The sequence below is a fragment of the Ixodes scapularis genome, unplaced genomic scaffold (assembly GCF_016920785.2).
Source record: "Ixodes scapularis isolate PalLabHiFi unplaced genomic scaffold, ASM1692078v2 PGA_scaffold1__304_contigs__length_218370807, whole genome shotgun sequence".
Lineage (NCBI taxonomy): Eukaryota > Metazoa > Arthropoda > Arachnida > Ixodida > Ixodidae > Ixodes > Ixodes scapularis.
Genome location: NW_024609846.1, coordinates 59,599,395 through 59,614,379, shown reverse-complemented (window position 1 = coordinate 59,614,379; position 14,985 = coordinate 59,599,395). Strand labels below are relative to the sequence as shown.

The 14,985-nt window shown below is 42.0% G+C and overlaps 1 protein-coding gene across 1 annotated transcript; it reads right to left on the bottom strand.

Moving 5' to 3' along the window:
* Positions 1-410: 410 nt before the first annotated feature.
* On the bottom strand, positions 411-12,516 carry LOC8041886 (monocarboxylate transporter 9). Its single transcript, XM_029983694.2, has 4 exons — positions 12,426-12,516; positions 5,813-5,956; positions 3,544-4,383; positions 411-691 (listed from the first exon to the last, which is right to left on the bottom strand). The coding sequence occupies exons 1-4, from the start codon at positions 12,499-12,501 to the stop codon at positions 423-425; spliced, it is 1,329 nt and encodes a 442-aa protein (XP_029839554.2). The 5' UTR covers positions 12,502-12,516; the 3' UTR covers positions 411-422.
* Between the last annotated feature and the right edge of the window lie 2,469 nt (positions 12,517-14,985).

The window sequence follows — 14,985 nt, the reverse complement described above, 5'->3', positions numbered from 1 at the left end:
TGTGCGTTTCCTCGTCCTGCTCCTATGTTTTTCAGCTTTTTCCGACCACTCAAGTATTCTACTGAGCAGCCTTTTTTCTTAGAGGCATCGTTTAAAATTAAGAGAAACAATGTCATAAAGGCAGGTTCTTTACTTCAAGTAAATTACACGCAGGAATCTAGTCGGGCATGTGAAATGGCTGTTGGATATGTTGTCCCATATTGGAGGGTTCTTCTATTTCAATGTCCTTTTTTAAAAGATAATGCAAAAACAATGAAAGAAAACAATGAGGTAGTTTCTTAAAAGTTTAACTAGCAAAAAATATTAAATTATGAGATACACTTCGTTAAGTTGATTTAGAATTACTGCCATCTCCTTGCTCCACATTTGATTTAGTTTAAGATGTTCATGTAACAAAATCTTCTCTACGCATTGCTGGGCAGTCACGTTGGTGCAGAAGTGTTTGTTGGAGCAGCAGACAATGCGTCCACTTCACTATCACAAGGTTGCGCAGTGGCGAAGACCGGTTGACAGTAGAATGAGTGTCCGGCAACTTGATTTGTACAGCGTCTTTCCTTCTCCACTTTCCAAACTCTTTGTGAGCGCTTTTCGAAGCAAACCACCACGGACCAAAGAATTCCGAGCACAAGTAGACCCCCAGCAAGAATCCTGTACATGCCATCGTAGGATCCAATCTTATCCCTAAAATGCCCTGAAATAGAAGAATAAATGTACATTAAAAGCAGTATAAAGATGTTCTACGAGGATCCAAAACTCCGTAGATATCGTTTCGAATTTTGCCGCAAGAATTCGTACTTATAATCTTTGTGATGCTGGATGGAATCAGAGGAAGTTTATTATCTCTACCAGATAGGGCAAAACTTAAGGACTTTTGTGAGACAGACGCTAGACTTTCCAGTAGTTATAATGTATTGGTGTAAAATGCCTCAATAATATTTTTGGGCGTATACATATGTCTGAGCCTTAGCTATTAATTTTTTCTAGATTTGAAGTCGAACGTCTCATTGCGTTTTTATTACTTTGAAGGGGCACCAGAATGGTGCAGAGATTTCTAATTCATGTTGAGATTATCCAAATCACAAAGCGCGTCGCATGCACTCGTCAGAATCCTCTATAGTCGCATTGAAGCAGACAAAAATCTTGGATAAGAATAGGTGAACATGCGCAAGCGCAATTTTTATGTATTAAAAACAAACAAAAAAACACTGGAGTACAATGTGCACAGCCCCACCTAATGGGGATCATGAAAATTCCATTTGGAGATAGAATCTTAAAAGCGCACCAGCGTACAACTTCTGAGGTCTCAACTAAAGCACTACTCTCCTATTGTTCAGCTTTTACGGGTCTTTGATAGGTCTGCGGACAATTGAGATATTGGTCGTTTGCATCATCAGGCGTTAAACATTTTCCTTGAGTGATTCCCTTAAAACGGACTGCGTCATATGAGGCAATACACACCTTTGCTATTGCGGGACTCCAGCGTTCTATTTTTAATCGTAATTTATTGAAACATACAACCCTGTCAGCCCTTCAATTGCTGGCTCCTCTTTCAACATGTGGTAGATAAGTAACAACAGTCATTCTAAGAAATGAAAAAAAAAAACGCTAACAAAAATGCCCCACCTGCCTTTCTGCGGACTATTCCAACTCTACGCTGAAAACGGCTTGATGAAAATGTCAAAATTGAGAATATAATGTTTAATTAAAAATTAAGTCATAAAAAATTGAGAAACCAAACTTTAAAAGCAAAAAGCGAAAAGGTAGCATTTTTTAGATACTTATCAATCAATGTTTGCGTCTGTTCGTTGTTGTGTTTGCCCAATTTAAAAATTACTCGCAAATAGAGCGCGACACACTTTGCCCACAATTGACGCTTGGAAGAGTGACGTTTCAATCACGTCGTCACTTGTGTCGTCCGCGCACCCACCAAAGGCACGCTACCGAGTTAAAAGCGACATGATTAAAACAACGTCACTCTGACAAACGTCGTTGTGAGCAGGGGTTGCGACGCTCTCTTTGAGTGCAATTTCTAAATCAGGCTACAAGACGCGAAAAGATAGAGATTAACGTCTCGGAAACCTTTATACTTTCGATATATATATATATATTTAGCAATTGGTCTGGCCTTCAAAAGTAATTGCCGAAAAAATGAAATTCTATCATGCGCTAAAACATATTATTAAAAAGTAAATGCACATTTGACGTAATTAGTTAACTTTCCATGAAGATTATTCCGTCATATAATGTCCGCCGAGCATGATAAGTACATGGCGCACACAAAACTTATCTAACTCTCACCCCCTATTTTTTATCTGCTCGAAATAAAACAAACACCCTGTGGTATTTATAAATATAATGATTCAAGAGCAAATCCAGACCAATTCCCTAAACCGGGTTTTCTGTATACAAGACTAGTCAGACGTTTTTTATTTTTTTTATTTCAAGAATAAATAATGGAACACGTTTACAATCCCCCGTAACGCCGAATTAGAGCGCGATTCCTGAGGAGGAGGAGGTGAAGGTACAGAGAGGAGGGTATGCCCCTCCTCCTCATCCGTACCTTCCCGTCCTCGTCTCCTGCTCCGCTGCCATTGAGCGAAAAATTTTTGCTAAATTTCCCGCTAAATTTAGCGGGGAAATGTTTTCGCTAAATTTAGCGGGGAATGTGTTTGCTAAATTTAGCGGGAGAAAATTTCCGCTAAATTTAGCGGAGAAATTTTTCCGCAAAATTAGCGGGGAAAGTTTTCACCTAAACTTAGGGAGCAATTTTTTCCGCTAAATTTAGCGCAAAAATTTTCTCCTCCTCCTCCTCCTCCGTCGTAACCCTCGTGACGTCACATGTGACGCCATTATGGAAACGTCCCATAATGCAACGCGTGGTTACGTCGACGGCGACGCCGACGCCGTTCGAGCCGGCAACGGGCACCTAAGAGCTGCACTCTAGAAATATTTCCTCTGTCAACGGCCCTTTCCGGCAGGCTAAAATGCTTATAGATATATAACCATTCAGGTACTAGAAGCATAGATCATTACTAAATCCTTTGGAGTGATTCGTTTTAGAATCAGTTAATAATAGTGCAGCTCGTCTTTCAACATTATTGGCTACCCTTGTTAACGGTATAGTTGTAAAAGTTACCAAATTATCTAAGTAGAATTGTTTAGTGACCACGTAAAAATCAATAAAAAAAATTGTAAAGGCTTATAAAGTGATGTCGCGTCAGGAAAGGCCAAAAACGTGTTCGTGTCTTGCACGTTTTTGTGTCACTTGTCTCCTTTTGCGTTCGCATACAAAGAAAAATTACATTCTTGCCAATACTTATATTTGTAGGACGCGGGAATATGCGGACGTTAAGGTGTATATACTGTTAATTTTAATGAGACAGCCACTTGTCTACAACTTATAAGTAAACGTTGCCAATAATGCAATGCATATTCCAATTAGCCTTTGCTCATGTGGTATAAAGAAAGGTAGCAGTGTGCTTCTTTTCTGGTTAAGATTACGTACAATGTTCGTTCTGTCAAACGTACAGTGAAAATACCTACCGATAAATAGGGGCTTGAGTATGAAGAGTGGTCCGGCCACCGTTCCCACAAGACCGAAGCTAATCGGAAGACGCTGCTGGTCCACATATTCGGCCATTAGGGCTGGGTAGGTGGAAACACCACAACCAATAAAGGTTCCTAAGACAAGGCATATGACAACAAGTCCAGTGTACGACTCCACTCGAGGCAGTATCATAAGAATCAGTCCCATTAACGTGTAGTTGATCATCGCCAACGTGCTTCGCCGGAGGTACCCCCTGTCTGCCAGTACAGGCAGGCACAGCCTTCCCAAGGTGTCCGTTACGGAAAAAAGCGGAATGAGTGATACAGCGTCTGAAACGTTGCTACCTCGGTCCGTGGCAAAGTCAACGACGGTAGCCATAAAGACGTCGAATGTGTATCCAAACAAAATGTATGAGGCGACAACGACGTAGAACATCGGAGTTTGCAGAACGGTTAGTCCGTGCATCAAGCTTCCTGCGGCTGGGCGTGAATTCTTTGCTGGAGGCTTCACAGAATTGGGCTCTCGCTGATCAACGGTGTGTACTATTTGTTTCGGCTGCCTGCTCGCAAGTTTGTCCTGATGGCGCTTCCGTCTTATCCACTCGGGTTCTTTCAGGATGAGGCTGACGGCTGTGACGTGCATCAGGATGGCGCCGAAGATCCTGATACTGCTCTTGAAGTTGTAGGTCTCTCGCAAAAAGAGCAGCAGTCTCGGAAACACGAAGGCTGAACTTGTAGAACCACTGTACGTGATTCCAAATGCGAGACCCTTGTATTTGTCGAAATACTGGGTTATTATCACCGGCAGCATCATGAAGACCAGTCCAGCTCCAAAGCCTGTTTTCAAAGAAACAAACATGTCCGCTATTCTGACTTAAGAACATTATAGTCACTGACAGAATGATAACACCAGAGAGGTTTTTCAGTTGCCCCCCACCAGAGCGACTTTCCGACCTCCGACAACGCTTCGGCCTCTTGTGGGTTTCGAGTACTCACGCGCAACCAAAGCATGGCGGAAGGCAGCGAGCGTAAGCTGGATGCCGGGTGTTGAAAAGAGGCGCCCTGCCATTCTCATCTTGTCAGTTACTACAGGGTCATTCAAGGAAAGGCCAGGCTCTTTAAATCGACCGCAAAATTCGGTTTTTTAACCTATCGCGCTACGACTTTGTGCAGCGTTACCCACAGATGGTGCTTTTTTTTTTTTTTGTAAAGTTTGCAAAATGCGAACTTACCTGAAAAAAAGGTAAAGAAAGAAAAAGGCTTAGCTCCTATGGAAACGCAGCGAAGCCACCGGTCTTCAAACAACACGGCACCGTTTCGCACGGGAGACAAGAGATGGCGCCAGCGGTCGCGACTCCAACTGCCACCAACGAACGAGCATACGACGCCAAGAGCCGGCGTTTTTAGCAAACAAGGAACTGCAGTTCCTTGTTGTTACCGCGCCTGTTTTTGTTTCTGCGACTGCCGCCGCGTGCGGAACGCGCGCCGCTTTTGAGTTGAAAAGATTGTCTGCTAAAGACGTCGGCTCTCGGCGCCGTGTGCTGGTTCGTTGGAGGCCTTTGTTGCGCCATCTCTTGTCTCCCGTGCGAAACGGCACCGTGTTTTTCGAAGACCGGTGGCGTCGCTGCGTTTCCATAGGAGCTAAGCCTTTTTCTTTGTTTACTTTTTTCTCAGGTAAGTTCCGCTCTTTGCAAATTTTACAAAAAAAAAAAATGCATCATCTGTGGTCAACGCTGCACAAAGTCATAGCGCGATAGGTTAAGAAACAGAATTTTGCGGTCGATTTAAAGAGCCTGGCCTTTCCTTAAATCACCCTGTAGACAGGATCATTTCAGTAGAGAGTGGTACGTTTAAAACAGGAGACAGCAGACACGATTGGATCCTACTTAAATCAGTAGAGTAATGCTTAAAAGCTTAGAAATGCTAAACCCGTTCACTTCAGCGTTCCGGAGACTCTACTTTACAGTATACTTTTCAAGAACGTATATGTGGCCGTAGCAAAAAAGTGCCGGCCGGCACTTTTTTGGAATTAGTCCTCAGTGTTCTCACTTGGAATTAGTCCTCAGTTTTAAAATTAGCTGACGTCCTATAGTTTTATATACGGTTAACACTTTGCTTATCGTGGCCACTGGAATGATGAATTTCAGTGCATGTTACAGCAAATGACCAAATAACAAAACAGTCGACAGTGGAATTCAACTTGGCTTGTTGGTTGCTATAAATCAATGATCTGCCCCATAAATCATTCGATACAGCGTTCACTTACCGAACAAAATACCTTGTGTTATGGACACCCAGAGAATGTTGGGTGCAAAGCTGGAGGAGATAATGCCAATCCACATAATGATGCTCCCGGCAATCATGGGTGGCTTTGCCGTGTATTTCTGACAGACCGGCCCGGCCACAATACCTAAAAGTAAGAAAATTGTTTTTTTATTGCGCTCGTTATTAAGGAACAGTTATCTTTTTTTTTTTTTTAATAATTTGTAAGCTGTTGATACTCGAATGTAATCTTATTTTTTATAACGCATTTTCGCTCTCGATGCGGGTAGGTTTCTTTTAACAGGTCAGCAACGCTCATTATAACTTTAAATTATGAGCCAAATGCAATGTAAGCTTTCTACTGCAAGTTTTGATTTTTTTGCAGACGCATTAGGGGCCTCCTGTCCAGCTTTCTTAGTCGCTGGTTTTCTTTGTTTTGTGTGAACGAAAACTTTATTTTGGCCGAAATTTTGAAACTAGCCTCGACTTTCCGCGACCCTAACTGATCCGACATGACTTGAACCTAATCTCATGGAGTTTTTAGCACAACTTGGCTCGAAACCAATCGATTTTCGTAAAGGTGGCTCACGTTAAATAGAATCCAAGAGTCTAGAATTGCATGCTAAATTAAATATACCGCATTTAATCGATTAATACAAACATTGTGGCTCTGTAAAACCTCAGGACGCCGCCATCTTACCCGCTCGGGGTACGCTTGGGCACGTAATAATCTGATCACGACGCCTTAGCAAGGCGTCGTAATCGGATTATGACGCGTCCAAGCACACCCCGAGCGAGGAAGATGGCGGCGCCCTGAAGTCGGACTTGCAAACATCTACAGCAGTGTACTACGTTGAAGACTTACCGAATTCCGAGACAGAAAAAGCAAACGAAACTGAGACATTCACAGGAACCATCTTAACGTGAGGTCATTCCACGCGTTCCAGAAGTCATAAGGCTGCTTCTTTTGACCGCGATGACTCGCTATCCCTGCACTCCGCCGAGAATATAACAATCAGGCGGCTCAAATACTATTCTTCGATTACTTAAACGAAAATAAAATATATATAAATATACATATATATATATATATTTTTTTTTTTGCGGCAAAGTTTTGCGCGTGTTGGGGGACCCTCCAACGCACGAAATGAATTGGGGCACTCATTATGCTAAATTTGTGTTTGCCGTTACAGGGTGTCGTAGCCATTTATTTGCGAAAATTAGGTGTAGAATAATGAGACACGAAACAATTTATAAGGCGCAGTTTTGTCTGGTCCTGACAAAAACTAAAATTTCGGTGAGAAGCTTCACATATTTACATCCAGATGACTGTTCATGAGGGCGAACCTTCGGCCGTTTGACGACCAGTGTGAAATTGCTCGTTGGTAACATTTAAACTTTGAAAACAATTCGCAGTAGGTAAAACAATAAAATAGGAGAGACCCAAAGTCTTGGTAACTGTGCCACGAAGTTTTGTATATATATATATATATATATATATATATATATATATATATATATATATATATATATATATATTATATGGGTGGTTTCATCTGAAATCGTGCAGGCAAAAAGGGTCGAATTTTTAATTTCGATGAAAAAAATATATGTTATGGCGCCGTTTCTAAAACCGCAGTCGACACAAACCGCAAGTTCGTCGGATTTTTTGTTCTCGACTTGTGAATTTTTAAAGAGGCCGCGGCGAAAAGCAGTGTTTTTCACACCCGTCGTGGGTCGGATGTTTCGCTTGATCTCCCGCCATGAATTTTCAGTCCACATTATATTACCTTTTTTGAAGCACTCTGTGGACACATTTAAAAGGCTCCGATACCATGAAATAATTTTAGGCCTTTTGCTTTTTTTCTGTAAAAATGTCAAAAACGCCTCCTCGGTCAATTGTTGACGAACTTTGACAATTAATTACTGGCGATCTACTTGGGTTACACCGATATTTTTTATGTCCACGGAGGGCACAAAACACGCTCTTTATGTTTATAATAAAATACCTTGACTGTATAAAATATCCTTTGCGGTACGTTTACGTTAATATTGTGCAAAAACCAAAAAGTACCATTTTTGAAACTGATTTTCTCAAAAAACCCATTTTTTATTTTTTTCATTTTTTGTTCAAATGTAGATATGATAGTTGTCTACACGAAAATTAAGCCTAGAAAGTGTATATTTTGTTTGCATGTTTTATATTTAGGCCCGAATATCGGAAAAAGACGTCTTTGTTTTGCAAGACCTAAGTCAGACATAGCGACCCATGCGTCTCTATGAATTGTGAAAAAGTCTTCTTGAATTTTCTTCTGCATTTTGTAATCAATTATAAACGGATTTTGTGGTATTGAATATTTATGTATGTTTTGATAAGAGCCGGAACCATGAGATACATATCTAACCAAATCAGCAGGCCTAGTAGACTTTCAATAACCAAAAGGCACAGACGTTGTATTGTTTCGATATATAAACCTTTCAAAGTAAACTAGCACGACTAGCTATTAGCTGTCATATTACTAAGACAAAGAAAGTCACCACATAGTCGATATATTATATACAATTCTTTACGAAACCAAACACTGGGGCTTGTTCACCGCACATCGCACAGGTCACCAGGGAATGTCCTTTCACCTCCGTAATACACAAAAGTGGTGACACAGAAACGGTCCGAAACACACAGAGAGTGTGACATGGAGAGGGGTAGGATATAAAAATAAATAAATAGGAATTAATTTGCCCAACTCCGATCTTAACGAAAATTGCGTTAAAAAAAATAAAGTATTTAGGTTCGAGCGGTGGCAAGGCGATAGGTCCACGCCTGGTGGAGAGTCAGAAAAAGAAGTCGACGGCACGTAAAGGTAAAACAAAAAAAAAAAATCAATAATTTAATAAAGACGGGAAAACTCAGCCGCACATGGCAAGAACAAAAACCAACTCCCCCGGGCATTCCCTAAACGGGACGCAACCAAATGCGTGCGAACACGCTCTCTACATCACCGCCAGGCCGCTACGCCATGACGAAATAAACCCAACAACTGAACAGTGCTAACGAACAGTTAGTAAGAAAACATTAAAAAACAAACAAAAGAAAACGTTCAGAAAAAACCGCACCCTAGAAACAAAGTTCAGCGGGGCGAAGAAACACACACGAGTCGGTCCCACGGCATTGAAGTCTGGCATGATGACGGCGTCCAGATGATGCTCGAATCTGTTCCTCCCTCTATTACGCACATCCACGACGGCTGTGCGGAACAGTGGCTGTACGAAAGAAAGTGAAGAATAGATTCGAGTAGGCGATGCGCGAGAAGGTAACCGAGACTATGCTTCAAGCTTCATATCGGGAGAGGAGCTTTCGAGGTAGTTTCTGCAGTTACTCAAACTTTCTCTTTCCCCTTCCCCTTTTCAAAAGAACACGTCAGCCGGCGCTAACGTTTCATCTCGGGAGAAGCCCACTCTTCACAAACGGTTATAGTTGACAAGGAGGCTGACTTCGACCCAACTAGTCTCCGGCAAAATACAAACACAAGTATATTTACCAACACGCTCGTTTTAATGTCAGTCTCCGGGCTGTTTCCAAAAGAGATAACCCTTTATAAGGACAGAACGAGCGGTTTGGTGGGGATAATTAAACTTAAACACTCCCTTCTCGTTTTCTTCCTCAAGTTTAATAGATAACCCTTCGGTGCTATCGGATCTCCCCGGAGAGAGAGAGAGAGCACGGCCGTTTCAAGGTAAGGATTGGGCGCTCGAAGCTAGGGCAAACAGGCGGCATCGTTTCACGCATGCACGGATGGCTGGTTTCAGATTTTCCCACATCCCTAACGAAACTGGCCCATCTTCGTGTGTGCGTTTGCGGGATTTCTGTCCCGCGCCGCCGGTTTTAGCGCGCACGCGGCGTTGTTTTGGCTGGCAGAACAGTTGTTGACCGTCGACACTGTAAGGCCGTGGTGTCCTCATCCTTTCAGGCAACGATTCCTTTGCTTTCCCTTGTGCAATACTCTGACAGACTCCTCCTGGGTGGCTGTCAGTGTTCGCCGCGTCAACGACACAATCGTACCATTTCACTCCTCGTGACACAGGGTGCGCTGCTCGCTTTACTGTCACGGGCCGTCCCATCTAACACAACGAGCGCGAAAGGTCGTGGTGACTTGCTGGCTCCGAAAGGGTGGGACGTTCATGCAGGCCAATGAGGGCCCCGAATGAATAAGACGTCTGCCGACTCCTGCACGTTAAAAATTTACGACACCTGCTGGTCTGTTAAGAAGTGTTGCTTTCTCTTTTTGGAACTCCTCCGATGTAGCTTGCCGCCTATAATAAAATTTAAATAATCAATAAATATATCAGGGTGGAAATACTGTATTTTATTTTTATGTGGGAACGTTGAAAAAAAAGAAAAAACTATTTCCAAGCTTGTGAAGACGCGCAATTCGCAAGTCCATTTCGAGCCGTAAAAACACGTTTTTGTGCGATATTGACGCTTAAATGTAGAACATACAAACAAAATATAAACTTTCTAGGCTTGATTTTCGTGTAGACAACTATCATATCTACATTTGAACAAAAAAATAAAAAAAAATAAAAAATGGGTTTTTTAAGAAAATCAATTTCAAAAATGGTACTTTTTGTTTTTTTTATATTATTAACGTAAACGTACCGCAAAGGATATTTTATACAGCCAAGGAATTTTATTATAAATATAAAGAGCGTGTGTTGGGCTCTCCGTGGACATAAAAAATATCGGTGTAACCCACGTAGATCGCCAGTAATTAATTGTCAAAGTTCGTCAACAATTGACCGAGGAGGCGTTTTTGACATTTTTACAGAAAAAAAGCAAAAGGCCTAAAATTATTTAATGGTATCGAAGCCTTTTAAATGTGTCCACAGAGTGCTTCAAAAAAGATAATATAATGTGGACTGCAAATCCATGGCGGGAGATCAAGCGATACATCCGACCCACGACGGGTGTGAAAAACACTGCTTTTCGCCGCGGCCTCTTTAAAAATTCATAAGTCGAGAACAAAAAATCCGACGAACTTGCGGTTTGTGTCGACTGCGGGTTCAGAAACGGCGACATAACATATATTTTTTTCATAAAAATTAAAAATTCGACCCTTTTTGCCTGCACGATTTGAGATGAAACCACCCATATATATATATATATATATATATATATATATATATATATATACTTGGCACCGCCACTACTTGCCATCCGTCCAACTCTTTCTGGAACAAGTAACTTTGTGCCCCAAACCATGAAAGTGGTTCCACAATAAAACACGCACACACACATATATATATATATATATATATATATATATATATATGTATATATTTACCTTGATGTATGACTTCAATATAAGCCACTACCAACTAAATATCATCAAATTTACCAAGTCAAAAGTTCTACACGACTACTAGCTTATTGGGGCTTGTGTACACATTTCTCGACACTCTAAATTTTAATTTCATGCTCTCAAACATAATTTCGTTTGAACGAGTCCTGTCTATAGACCAACTCAACTCCCTGACGTCACGCCTCTGAGGTGGCGCTGCTCTCGGTAATACGCATGCGCAGACGCTCCACTCCTCCCGAAGCTGGTTTCTGCGAACACGCAAAGCCCACACCAGGGGCCCTGAACTCGGAAAATACAAAGTTGTAGACGAAAGTTCGCAGAGCGCGCCGATTGGATGTCGACGAGAGCAACGCGAAGTCATTGTCGTGATTGTCCGATCGGCGCGCTCCGTCAACTTTGCCTCCAACTTTGTATTTGACGAGTTTAGGGCCCCTGGGGCCCTATACTCGTCAAACACAAAGTTGGAGCCGAAAGTTCGCAGAGCGCGCTGATTGGACGTCGGCGAAAAAAGCCCGAAGTCATCGTCGTGATAGGCCAATCGGTGCACTCCGTCAACTTCGGCCTCAACTTTGTGTTTGACGAGTTTAGGGGCCCTGGGGCCCTAATCTGGACATTTGGCGAGAAAGACGGCGAGAAATCTGACGGCTATGATTTGCCGGCGCCAAGGTCAAGTGCGGCGTCGGCCAATCATAGCCGCCGAATTTCTCGCCGATTTTTCCGCCAAGTGTCCAGATTAGGGCCCCTGGTGTGCGCAAAGCGGGCTTCTTTAAAAACACTGCGTTGGCGAATACTCCGTTCAAGTCCGACCACAGCGAACGCCGCGATTAGACGGAGCATATTAAACAGCACCAAAAGTGCATCGTCACGCCACACGTAGTCTTTTTGTACGTTCGGTGTTACCGACTAAACGAATCACTCACATTAAATGCGGCGCACCCACGCCCTTTTTTTTCTGTACGTTTCTGGTTTTGCCGGCGATAGCATAACCCACAAACACAACGCGCGCTGCGCCATGACGATGCGATTTCGGTGCCGCCGCTTGATTGGCTCCAGCAAATCGCAGCGTCAGCTTCGGTTGTAATGAAAGCTGAAAGCGAAACGGAGTACAGCTACAGCCAAAATCGTAGTTGCTCGACACGTTTTTCTGTCGTTACAGTAGCGTGCGTCGTACGAGCCAGAAATTAAATGAACACAATATAGATTAATATTATTATTATCATTATTATTATTATTATTATTATTACTATTTGTACTTACCCGCCAGGTTACTGACGGCTCCTATGAGACAAATTGGCCAGGATGCTTGTCCTCGGTCGACGTTGAACTCATCCATGAGACCAACATACAGAAATCCGGATGACCGAATGGTCGCGGACGTGAGAAATGTTATTAGCAAACAGGTTCCTGCCACGTGCCAGCACCTGTCGATGTTATCTTCTCGCTTTGCTGCCTGTGGTTTCGCCGGTCCCGTTCCAACATCTTGTTTCTTCATTTTGTTTTCTGCGAAGAGATTTTGGAGATCCGTGTATTTTAAACACTTACGTGGCAGTGCTTAATATTAGAGATGGAGGTGTTAACTCGTTAAGGTTTCGTAACAGCCCTAAGAAGGGCATTGCTTAACTTTACGACGTTAATACTTTAGTTAAAACTAACGTAGCAATTTGAACATATAGCTCGATGCTTTTTACTACGCTCTGACTTGCTAACACGTTATAAGTCGAAACCTTGAAAAAGTTGGGTTCAATAACATACACCAAATTTCTTTTTTAAGCCATGATATTCTTCTGATATTAGTTCATTTTTAAGCTTATTTCATTGCAATTTATTTATAGATTTTTGCCGCGTCATTCATACCATTTTAACAAATAAAATTTCAATGGAAACGTCAGATATAGTCATTGACAATTTAAGAAACGCAGGATGCGGTGAGGCCCGGGACTCTTTTTGTGGTTGAGATTACGGCATTAACTAACAAGATCACACACGAATGAATCCCGAAAAAAAAAAATAGGATGAACGTAACACATTCCCTATAAGCTGTCGACAAAGCTAATACCAAGTTTCGAAATGTTGATTTCACACTTTTAGGTTATTTTGTTGCCTACTGCCTTTCTCTTTGCTAGAAACACCTATCGTCGAAATTGCTTTAATTAGTTTATATAGCCAATAAAAAAAACAAATAACGGCGTCGCCCTTCGATTGATTTGAAGTACCCCTAGGTGGGGAAAAAAACCATCCTTTTCAAATCTACGCGTGATTAGATTTGGGTCGTGACTCGCCAGAAACAGCATATTTATAAAGCTGGCGCAAGGGGAGCTCGATCGACACTCGGAATGCCGAGACGCCTAGTTTGGAAAGTACAGGGAATGACTGTAGATCGTGTTCGTTCAATGATATCGTATTCTTCAAACTAACGTCTACACTTTTATCGTTTTCTTTTTTTTTTTGTTTTTTTTTAATGGTAGGATTAGAGTTAGAGAGTACGTTTATAAAAAGAAATTAGTTACAGTTACATTTTACCAAAAAAAGTAATGAAGTTACAATAACACGTTTCTGGTAACGCGTTACTACCCAAGACTTAGGCTTGTATTACCGGGTGAGTCAAGGAGCGGCCAGGCTCCTTAAATCGACCGCAACAATCGTTTTCTTAACCTATCGCGCTACTACTTCGTGCAACGTTGCCCACAGAAAATACTTTTTTTTTTTTATTTATAAAGAGCGAATTTACTTGAGGAAAAACTAAAGAAAGGAAAAGGCTTAGCTCCTATGGAAACGCAGCGAAGCCACCGGTCTTCAAACAATACGGCGCCGTTTCGCACGGGAGACAAGAGACGGCGCACTGTTTATGCGCCTCAAACAGATGTGTAAAAAGGTTAATGAAGCGACAGTCCCCGAGGGTGCAATGTAAAACATGCAAAAAAGTTCGTAGAATGCGAAGAAAGGAAGGTTTATTCGATTCCACTAAGCTGTGGCAGTCAGTACATTGGACAGACTGGGAGATGCGTCAACCACCGACTCAGAGAACATAACTTGGAAGCATCCAAGGCTTCAACTGAGTCGTATCACCCCATTGTCGTTCACAGCCGCACATGCGATGACTGTACACCTCATTTTTCTAATACTAATATACTGGGCGGGCACAATAACAGATTTGGGAGAGAAATCATCGAGTCATTTGCCATGGGGACTGTTAACAACAACATTTCTGCACCGTCATTATCATTGACAAAGACAGAGGTCGAATTCTTAACACCAGAGATGACTAGAATATTGACACCTCGTCGTGACGCTACAACTTTTTAAACTTTTATATTTATAGTACAATTCCCTTTTTGGACTGCAAACAAGAATAATTCCGCATTATCACTGACAATGACCAAGGTTAATTTTAAGTAATCGAAAATAACTAGATTACTGATGCGCTTTTCAAACTTTTCTTTTAGTGTATTCCCTTTCCTTTATAACTAGTATCTCCTTTCCCTCTTTGAGAACGTTGAGACCCTTGGGGGCGGTTTTTTATCGTTGTGCCATTCTATGTTGTTGCTAAATGAAAGATGTCCTGTTCCCGTCCTCGTCCTCTCTGTTTATACTTTCAAGTTTTGTATCTATTAACCAACACGCTCGTTTTCAACTGTAAGCCGTTTTCTTTCTTTACTTCCACCTCGGGTAAACTCGCTCTTTGCAAATTTTACACAAAAAAACAACAACAACAAATGCACCATCTGTGGGCAACGCTGCACGGAGTCGTAGCGCGATAGGTTAAGAAACCGAATTTTGCGGTCGATTTAAAGAGCCTGGTCGCTCCTTGAATTACCCA